Below are 11521 nucleotides of genomic sequence, written 5' to 3' on the forward strand. Positions count from 1 at the left end.
AGAACGTACCCATTTACAGGACATTTAAAGCATAGTAAAACCTCATCATCCTAATCCTAAGCATCCATTAGCTAACGCATATGTTCATTTTTCAGGACTTTAATACTCCTTAAAGTAATTCATTGGATTAAATGCATGTTTTTATTTAATATTTAGGAATGATTTTAATGCTATTCAGTGAAATTTCACTGGTTTGAAACCATATTAACTGTGCAAATGATAAACATATCTTATATATCGCAAGTCTTTCCAGTGATTAACCATACGTTTGTTGATACGTTGATTAATACAATATTATATTGTAAATATATTTAAATAAGTAAATACTTATTAAAAAAAACATTAAGCCTTGCCACAATTTTTTTTAACTGATTTGGCTTTTACCATTTTAAATTAATGGCTATAAATGAACCAAATTACATAAATAAATTAAGTATGTTTGTTATATATTTTTAATTTTTTCTTAAATTTAGTTCTGAGAAAAATGCTTGGACTAAATCATGTGACAAAAAATGACTTACATGCATTTAATCCTCGTAATAATTGGATTAAATGCATGTTTTTATTCAATATTTAGGAATTACTTTAATGCTATTTAGTGAAAATTCACTGGTTTGAAACCATATTAACTGTGCAAATGATAAACATGTCTTATATATTGCCAATGATTAACCATAAGTTGGTTGATGATCCTATACATTGGTTATTACAATATTATATTGTACTTATATTTAGGAAAATAAATACATGTATAAAAAAATGTTTTAACTTTTCACATTTTTTTTAACTCGTTTGGTTTTTACCATTTTTAATTAGAGGCTCAAATCAACCAGATTTCATAAATAAATGAAGTATATTTGGTGTATGTTTTTCATTTCTTCAAAATTAAATTCGGAGAAGATGCTTTGACCAAATCATCGTAAAAAGGACTAACCATTCAAAGCCTGAGGCAGTCATGGCTTTATTAAATGACAGTTAACAGTCATGATTATTTGGGGGGGGGGTGCAGTGACATCACACACATTAACACTGTACCCATGTCACAGCTGATTAACGATTCCATCAAAACATCGCTCAGCGCCGTGTCAAAGCGTCCAAATGTGGCGCCACCCACGAGCGGCGAAGTGTATGTGGAAGGGCGACTTTACTACTTACCCTGCACTTATATGCCCTCTGTGTAATGGATACCAAGGCTTAAGTGGTAATGGTGCAATAAAAAAAATATACAGAGAGAGAGAGAGAGAGAGAGAAGGAGAAAAGGTAGGAGGGACAGGAAGATGAAGGAGGGGAAGGAGACACAGAGGCAAGGAGATGCTAAGGGTTTGAAGAGAAGCAGCAGAAGAAAGAGTTTGAGGAAGGAAGACAATAGAGAGGAGAGTTAAAGAGAGACCATGCGGACAAAAGAGAGATGATGAAAGAGAAACGAGAAAGATGGATGACAATAAGCACAAAGACCTGCAGAAAAGGGACAAATTGAGAAAGAGGAGGGACGAACTAAAGAACAGTGAGGAGGGAAATAGTGATGAAAGAAAAGAGAAAAGGCAAGAGCGCAATAAAATGCTTCATGACACGGAGACAGAGCGAGCCCTTTGTGCTATCAATCTTTTTCCCTTCCCGAACGAAGCCTGTCTGTCTGAGTGTGTCCTGACAGACGGCTATGGTTTATATTCAGCTGCTTTTTATTGATCTCTTTGCTCCCTCTCTCTTTCTCTTCGTTTCTTTTGTTTCTCTCCGTCTCTACCTCTCCATTTAGTCCATCTACTGTCTGGCTATGAAAATGCTAAATGGGGAAAACCTCCCTGTTAGCTCGGAGTGCGTAATAATGAGCTATTTACATCCAGTGATCTGTCCCAAGTGTGGTGTTTTATCAAAGGGGACATGTGATGCTCATTTTTAGGTTGATATTTATATGTTGTGTCTCTCCTGGGACATGTCTCCATGCTTTAATGTTAAAAAAACCCTTTATTTTTCTCATACTGCCTCTTTTCACCCTCTGTCTGAAACCAGAGCCCAGTTTCGCTCTGATGGGTTAGCTGGCCGGCTCTGTTGTGATTAGTCAACCCCTTAGAGATGTCCCACCCCTTAGCTTATGAATGTGTTGGAGTGCTAGCCAATAGAAGCTCGTATTGATGTCACTATCTTCAATGGAGGTGTTGTGTGGGAGAGAAACTTGCATAATAAGGCTCCTTTTAAAACCATTTGTGGATACTTGTCCAGCAATCAGAGGGTCAGCGACAACATGACAAAGAATCTTGGGGCGAGAAACCTATCCCCAAAATTGCTCCTTTGTCCATGGTATTGAAATGAGTCACTTTGGATAACAGCACCAGCTAAATATCATGTCACCTGGAGAGGGAGAAACACCTAGCCTATTTTATTTATTTACGACAGGTCACTGTGTGTTAGCATTGTTAGCATTTTAGTTGTTTGGACTGAATGATCAATGATTGGTTTGAGTCCAATTGGGTCGATTTAGTGACTAGGGGAAACTGGCTTCTCATATTATAATTGGAATAAAGTGTGTCGTGTCTTTCAGTGATTATTGGTACTAATTGACACACATTCTTGGGAGTATTTGGGATGAAGTGTTTGGTAGATTTGATTGGTTTCATACAAGCTGACCATAATGTTACTCCCTTTATTTGTCAAGCTAATCTTACACCTGCTTCTTGATGATTGTGGAGACTCATTGTCAGCAAGAGCTAGCTTTATTCAATGTTTTTGGAGGAGCTCTGCTATTTCCAATGTGGGAAATAGTGTCCATCAGCAAAAGGAAACATGCACTGGGAGACGGAGGCCATCATGGTAAAGCTGCCAGGCTGTGATCTATCTTTGTGGTGAGGATGAAAACAGTCTCTAATGGCTGCTGAGCCCCCCACCCTCCCTCTGTAAAATGAAACCAAAGCTAGCCGCCTTACTCACTTCCTCTCTTTAAAGTTTTAATATACTTTATTTTCTTGTCTTTATTTCCTTAACACACGTGAGTTAAATGCAACACGAATCGCTCTACATAAAAGTGAATGATTACAGAAATCTAATGAGCAATCTAGACGGAGCTAATGACAAGGATTTGCAATCAAAGGATTAATTTAAATAATTAAAACACACTTGGAAAAATCAATGTTAAAAGTATGTGGCTTAATATTTAATACGTGTCTTTATTCCATTGTTTATTTTTAGCTGTAAGAAGTTCCGAGTTGTCGATAGGAGTCATTTAGACGTTAGAGATATACAGCGGGGAATCGTCTGCATAGAGTAGCTGTGGGAATCTATTTTAACTAATGAATGAGTGAGCAGTATGACGTATCCACTCATCATGTGACGCAGGGAATGGGACAATGATGAAGTCCATGTAGGAGTTGCTATCAACAAATCTACTTTAATTTAGCTTTAGCTACAGCCTAGCACACAAACGCATTTTTTAGAAACATGTTTTTTCCTGATTCTCAAAATAAAACCCGTCTGCTTTAAGAAGAAATCACATCAGATTCAAACACAATCAAACCGCTGTCAAGACAAGTTGGCAAACACACACACGGGAGATGTTAGCAAAGCATCTGTTTTGTCGGAGTGTTTGATGTAGCAGTAAGCTAACCCATTAGCGCACGACACCTCTGTTGCTCAATATATTAAAAGAGTAGCAGCGTTTTTGTGTAATTATGTAAAAAGTCCTGGTAGAAATGCTATTATTCCCCGTTTGTGTTTGTATTTATGCCACCTTTGCACTATATGTCACCTCATTACTGATGCCTCACATAGGAGATAACAACAGGAAAAGACCCAACACTGTCTTCATGTCAACACTATAACGTCTTGACCCTTAGCTGGAGATTTAGTGACTTAAAAGGCTTAGGGTTGACGCTGGGTTGAACATTTTGTAAACTACATTTATTTTCTAGCTTGCTGAAAGTGAGAAGAGAAGAAGATGGCGTTGTCATGATTGTGTGTTAAGCAAGAGTCAGGACGTCGTTAGCCTAGCTTAGCTCCTAGCAGAAATATAGGAAGAAGGGGAAAGGGCTAGCCAGGTTTTTTCAAGGTTGAAAAATGCTTTATGCTAAGCTAGCCCAACGACGACCCCAGATTAAAATACGTCAGTGATATCCATGCAAATCGTCCCAAAAGGATGAGCTATTTCTTTAAGAGTTCTGTGGGAGGGAGACTCTCTTTCTGTTGCCCTTCCTTCTGTCCTTCGCTTCAACCATCTTCTGTCTTCCCTCTTCTTCCTCTCCCTTTCTCCATTTGTACTTCCCCCGGCCTCTCTGCACTCACCTTTCTGCTTCTCCATATTCACTTGAAATGGCTGCTTCAATAAAGCACCACCTCAATGTTTCTATTAACGTTCAGCAGCCCTTGACTCCGCTGTATAATACACTGATGTGTTTGCTGCAGCTATTGAAGCTCAGCACTTCAGTCGAACCATTTCAAGTGAATAGAGAAAAGGCTTGGCTCGGTTGCCATATTGGAAGACCTGACCTTTGGGTCAGCAGTAGGTGCTTACTGCTGATTGTGTTTTTGAAATGTAAGTCTGAAAAGATGCCAATAGATGTGGTTGTTTCTGTGTCTCTATAAGGATAATTTCACCGCTTATGAAGCCTGTTTTAACCCTGACGAACTGGCGCCTGCTTCTCCCGTTTTTCTGAGCCTTTTCAAAATCAAAATGCACGAGGGTCGCTGGTTTAATTTTTCCAAAAGCACCAAATATTGAACTGATACCTGTAGAGGTGTCCTCTGAAATGTCCCTCTGTGCTGCTGTGTAATGAAAATATGAAAAAGGGTATAAAAGTCACGGTCAATGAGGATTATGAGCACAGACAGGTCTTTTTAATACGGCTTCAAAGCCTAATTTATGACTTTGACATTTGAGTTTGTCACCTATATAATTTCTAACCAATTGTAGATAAAGATTAATATTATGAGTTTGGTTGTACAGTTAGATTCCAGTTCATCATATTATTCCCAGTGGTGGAAAGTCATAAAAGCATGCTGTATTATTATTATAGGTGATACTGCCCATACAGTAATTCATATAAATGCCACCTTACACCAAGTGCAGCATTGAGGTGAAGAACACACTCATGCATCAATAATTACAATAGAGTATTTAATGTATTTGTTTCTGAAATGGGCCGCTCTGCAAGACAAGTTGTTTTTCTTTTTGAGTTTAAATATATATATATTGTTAGGGTATAATATCTGAGTACTACCACCACCTATGAAGGTTTCTGACTTGTGTGAGGCAAATATTTCCCGTTCCTTAGGAGTGTTTGATAAAAAATGTCCAACATATTTCTATCTAATGAAACATTCTGCTTCAGCTCACATGTTTTGGGCAAGACGTTCAAAAACAACATTTCCTCTGCTGAAAGGAGCTGTTTTCTCCCCTGCTTGCTGCACACAAAGGGAGGCAGGCCCTGTCTTAACGAGGAGCTCCAGCAGCAATGTTATAGCACTATAAATTATATTTTTATAACCACAATAACAAAAGGGGTTTTTAGGGTCATGTGGTCATAAAATGCGGCGGCAGACGTTCAAATCCTCGGTGCAGGATTAATCCTTAACGCCAGATATCGATGCCTGATTGAACAGAATATACTGTGTCGTTGTTTCAGCAGCATTTTGCATGATTACTATTACTTTCTTTATAGTGGTTTCGCTGGATTTGACGAAGGCAATGGATGGATGAATGCATGGTCGATCATTAAAGTGATGATAGTGATGATCACAGGTGGTGTAACAATGATATAAAAGAGTATGAGATGATACGAGACTGGTTTTGATGGCGATGAGATGATGATTGTGACGATATTTATTCTTGTTATATGATAGAAGTCAACCTAATCCTTTGACTCGGTGATAAACGGGCTAGATTGATATAACGGTGGTGATACCATTTCTTAGCCGGCGATGGCAAAAGTTTTGTAATAGGAATAATCCCATTGGAGTTGACTCTTTAAGGGCGGTGGTGGCGAAGTCCATAGGGGGTTGGCCTGGGAACTGGAAGGTCACCAGTTCAAGTCCCCGAAAGACCAAGTGCCACCGTGGTGTCCCTGAGCAAGACACTGGTTACCTACACTGCTCCCCGGGCGCCGTACATAATGGCAGCCCACTGCTCCTAACACTAGGATGGGTCAAATGCAGAGACCGCATTTCGCTGTCCTAGTACTTGTACTCTGTGCAATGACAATAAAGTTGAATCTTCTTCATCTTCTTCATCTTCTTTATTGAAATTGGACTGGGATTAGGAGCACGAATAAAATGTTGCTGATGAAGATATTAAAGATATAGTCGAATCATTTGTGAACTGAGTTTATTTGGTAGCGCTCTGAACGTTAGAAGAGTCATGTTTGTGTTTAACGCTGGAGTTGAGGCGTCGTTAGCTTAGCATAAAAAATGAAGACTTAAAGATTGAGGGTTTTTAAACTAATACCATTTCTGGATAACTAAGATAAGATAGGTCTTTATTTATCCTGAAGGAAATAGGCATAATAATACAAGTAAAAGTAACTATTATAAAAATAAAACTGTGCTCTCACAGTGCAGTAAAAAGAGCAAATGAAACAACTACAAGAAATAATGAGTGTAAAGAAATGCAGTATTTTAATATATGTAACTATAGCATCTATTATAAAGAAACCCTCTTCTTACTTTCAAATACAGAAGTAAAAAACGTATATTTAAAAACAAGAGTCATGTGGAGAAGTCTCTAATTTGTAATAATCACGGTAAATGTAAATGTCCTCTCTTTGGGACTAAGAGGTATTCTGATTCTGATCAAATATTGTGCCGAAGAGGCTGATGTTGAGAAAGTGGATGAACATTATACAGATGATGTTGTAACGATGGTTGTGATCGTAAACAGACAGCTGACTCATGGACACAGCGGTCGAGATGTTGTTTCTGCTGATGGTGTGTGCCGTTAGAGACGCATTTAGCAACACACTGATGTGTAGCAGAGAGCTGATGAAAGACAGAGAAACCCTGCTTTATTGATCCCATTGATTCAGCCCTTACCTTTAAAGAACAGCCGTCCCTCCCTCCCTTCTCTTCCTCCTCACTCCCGCCTCCCCTCCTCAAACCAGTAAAGCCCTTTTGAATAATATAATTTGACCCTCGCTGTAACCTGGAGCAGAGGGAGAGCCTGATTGAATCATTTGAGCGTGATCCTCTCCATTCACTGTGTTTGTGTGGGCGGGCCGTTTTCATTGCTCCCTTTTTACCTGGAAATGTGTCTGCACTTTTTGGGTTTTGGTCGGGGTGAAGTGCTGCTCAGCGGCTTTTAATCGGGCTACAGTAAGCAGAAAGTAGAGACAGAGAGAGGGAAGGGTGTACATTTGACATATTCAATACTATATTTCTTGACCTTTTTCAAAAGTAATTAGACCAATACTTCCTTCCTAAATTTCACTACGAATAATTGTAATATTAATACTTATACTCCATTATATCTTGTAATACATTATTTTATATATAGCAGTACAATGTGCACAATTCTACTTTAACTTATGTTAATACAAATATTTCTATTCTATTTGATTTAATCTGTTATTGCACATTTTTACTCCAATTTTTCACATTTTATATCATTGTTTTTATTCTGTTTTACGCTTTTATTGCATATTTTTACTTTCATTTGTTTTACGTTTATATAAAGATTTCATTCAATTAATTTCTTTGATCGTTTCAACATTTTACCTATTTACTTAATACACTTATACATATTTGTAATCAATGTTTTTAACTTGATCTACGAGACATTTAACTTCCTGTGTTTGTATAAATATCTTTATTCTATTTCATTTATTTATTGTTGTAATCATTTTCTTATCCATTTAAATTTCCCCTGATTAAAAAGTGTTATGATTCTGATTGAAATATCTACATTGCAAATTTGGAAATATTCAGGAAAACTCATTCTAAATAAAGTTTGTGCAAAATATTTACTCAAGTTTTTAGGCAGATATTATAAATAAGCAACAAAAGTCATACTGAACATTTCCGTCACACCAATATACATCACGGGAACACACAGATGAAGCCAGCAAAGTTAAATATGACATGTTTATAAAAAGGAAATTGGAAACTAAAAGCACTGAATTGATGATTTCAGAATCAAATAAATTCAGAGTTTCGGTTTTGAAATGTTCCTAATCGTCCAAAATGTGAAAGTGAAAACCCCACAGGGCCCCTGCAGTCACTACAGTGTTTAGTATGCATGCATGAAATATGCATTGGAATAATATTGAAAAGTAAAAACTTGTATACTCTTTTCTGTCAGGTGGAATGAGCTCCAGTTACTCACAGCTACCAGAGCTTCATGATGATCAACACAAGGCCAGTCAGGAAATGCCAGGTGCAAAACAAACACTACCAAAGTGCACCAAAAAATCATAAATGCTCATATACCTGTAGCCTTAGACGTGCAACACTAGAAACTATATCTTGTATGTGTTTTTGTATGTATATAGCATGTGTAGATGTTTTAAACCCAGATGCATAGACAGGTTTTGACTTAAAAACAACCTAAATGTTTTTATAACTTGACTTTTTGTAAATATTCAAAATGTCTCATCTTTTACCATTCCAGTCCACCCTTTCATCGAAATGTAATCCTCTTTTTGTTGTCATCCTTTTAGTCTAGTTCTATTTCAGTAACACCCTTATCATACGGAGCATTTTATAGCTGTCCTTATAACTCAATTTCACAATAAAAGCCTCATGTATGGATTGTTTTGGCACCACCTGGACGACTGAGCAGGACACAGTGTGAGTTGCATACAGAGCTGTTTAAGGCCAGTAATATTAGAAAAGAGGATATAAACAGCCAGCTTCTTAATTCCTAAAATCAAATGGCAGGTGTAGGAGCTTAGTGGTGCTTTTAACACCGGTAACCGAGGAAATATGACCTGTTCTGTGCGGAAAAGAGGTCAACACTTCTTCACTTCACAATCAGATGTTTTAATTGTCAGGTCTTCAAATGTAGTTGAGCAAAAATGACTAAAGTTTAACACAGTTTTTGGCTCATAAAGATCTGATCTAGTTACTGAAATATATCTCTCCTATACTTTATTTCTACTTCCGTATGAGCATGCTGATTAATATCAATAATAGGTTGAACGGTATTTTAAATAAATAATAATAATACAACTAATACTGTGTTTACTAAATCTACTGCATTAAAATACTAATAATAATACTAGCAATAATTATTATATTTAATAGAAAAAAACACCAAACAATTAAATAAATAATTAAACAAATGCTAATAACAACAATAACAACAATAACAATAATAATAATAATTAAATAAATAATTAGACAAATTAATAACAATAATATTAACAATAAAAATAATAATTAAATAAATAATAATATTAATAATAATAATTAAATTAATAATAATATTAATAATAATAAATTGTGACGACCTGAGATCAAATCGAAAATATTCAAAGGTAGAAATACATGATCAACGTTTCTAAAAATACACCCAAAACATGTGCTCTGGCTTTCTTCCATTTGAAAAACCAAACAGATTCTCATGCTTTCACTATTATCATTATTAACATTACAGCACCATCTCCATTTGATCATATTTTTCATTAACAAATTGTGGTCATTTTTACGTCTACACACCCACACACACACACACACACACACACACACACACACACTAGACACAAATATGTTTTGAACTGAGTGTGTTTGTGGCGTCTCATATCCACAGATCAATAGTACCACCTGTCAGTGACGGACTGAATTACAACTTCCTGAGAGGGAAGAGGAAAAACATAAACTCTGTGCAACATTTCACCTTTTTACCCCGAGCCCAGAAGAAGAATCACCCTCTATATATGATCAGCAGGGAGTCGTACTACAAGGCTAAATTGCACACAAACTATGGTGTTCAGAAGACGATCAGAGCAGGTCATGAACGTGCATTGCTCTGTACTCAGAGTGGAAGTCATGTTCTATGAAATGTAGTTGGATCTAAAAAAAATCAAGACATGACAGGCAGAGTGTGTGTCTAAAATGATGCACAAGACATGTAGAATATAGCCGTTTGATGAACCGGTGCAGCCAGTAAACACAAGGACTCTGTGGTTCGGATGTTTTACTCAGTGTAAACATCATAAATGTGTATTGATTAGGGACGCTGTAAAGCTGCCCAGTCATTCATCACGAGACACAGACAGAGAGCAGCCGAGAAGCAAAAAGCTGCCATCTTTCATTTGCATCTGTCGTCAGGTCTCTAAACGCTGTGAGTGGAGACTGGGGGAAGGGGTGTGTGTGTGTGTGTGTGTGTGTGTGTGTGTGTGTGTGTGTGTGGTTCTGACTCGTGCATACTTAATTCAGAGAGGTAATCAAATCTCTTACTCCTCCTAAGTGACTGACTGAGAGACAACAGCTGACACGTTATAAGATGTGCAATTATATCATATCTTTAAATCATAGCGTTGGGAGATGTCTCCTTTTTTCAGAGAAATACAGAACAACTGTCTGTCTGTCTGTCTGTCTGTCTGTCTGTCTGTCTGTCTGTCTGTCTGTCTGTCTGTCTGTCTGTCTGTCTGTCTGTCTGTCTGTCTGTCTGTCTGTCTGTCTGTCTGTCTGTCTGTTTTTCTATCCACATCATTTCCATTGACAGCTTAATTCACCGGCTGAAATATTCCAAATCAAACAGGAAAAACAAGCAGTGGTTTTTAACGGAATAGTTAAGCGATCCTCTTAACGTTTCATATTGCTTCTCATGTGTTCTCACTTCTGTTTCAAATAGGTAATATCCTCTTTCAAAATGTACTGTTGTTCGAATAACAAAACAAACATTGACCCTTTGTGTTTTCTGTCTCTTCTCCCCATCAACCCACCTCCTTTCCTCCAACTCCTTCCATCATTATCTCCTTTCCCCTCCGACCCTCGCAGCGTGCAAACGGAAGGAGCAGGACACGGCCAAGGACCGCAACAACACGCCAAAGAAGTCGCGGCTGGTCTTCACCGACCTGCAGCGGCGCACCCTGCTGGCCATCTTCAAGGAGAACAAGCGACCGTCCAAGGAGATGCAGCTCACCATCTCGCAGCAGCTGGGCCTCGAACTCACCACCGTCAGCAACTTCTTCATGAACGCCCGCCGCCGGAGCCTGGACAAATGGACAGATGATGGAGTCAGCCCCGGAGGCCAATCTTCGGCGTCCAGCACTTGTACCAAAGCGTGATAGTAGATGGGCGAGAAGGTGGAGGGGAGGAAACCAAAGCGACAGGGAGAGAGGGGTGGAGGGTGGGGGGCGGGGGGGGGGGGGTCGTCCGGTCGAAACGAGGCGAAAAAAACCCAAACTTTTTACAATTTTTTTTTTGTTTGTTTTTCTGTTTTACTTCTGACGAGGGTGACACACGGAGAGAGGGGCTGCTCACTGCGACGAATTGTTTGTAGCCTAACCGCCTTTTGCAAATCCATCGTGAATCCATAAAGAAGCTCAAGGGTAAACACACCTCTAAAAAACAAAAACATAGAAACCTCAATGGGTTAAGA

The 11521-nt window shown here is 38.1% G+C and overlaps 1 protein-coding gene across 1 annotated transcript in view; it reads left to right on the forward strand.

Annotated features, from left to right (window-relative positions):
* The window catches only part of onecut2 (one cut homeobox 2), a 29299-nt gene extending 18092 nt beyond the window's left edge, over nucleotides 1-11207 (forward strand). Inside the window, exon 2 of the mRNA XM_063889992.1 lies at nucleotides 10918-11207. Within this exon, the coding sequence (XP_063746062.1) occupies nucleotides 10918-11207 (290 nt within the window). The remainder of the gene's footprint in view (nucleotides 1-10917) is intronic.
* The last annotated feature ends 314 nt before the right edge of the window (nucleotides 11208-11521 follow it).

Source organism: Eleginops maclovinus, chromosome 8, assembly GCF_036324505.1.
Source record: "Eleginops maclovinus isolate JMC-PN-2008 ecotype Puerto Natales chromosome 8, JC_Emac_rtc_rv5, whole genome shotgun sequence".
NCBI lineage: Eukaryota > Metazoa > Chordata > Actinopteri > Perciformes > Eleginopidae > Eleginops > Eleginops maclovinus.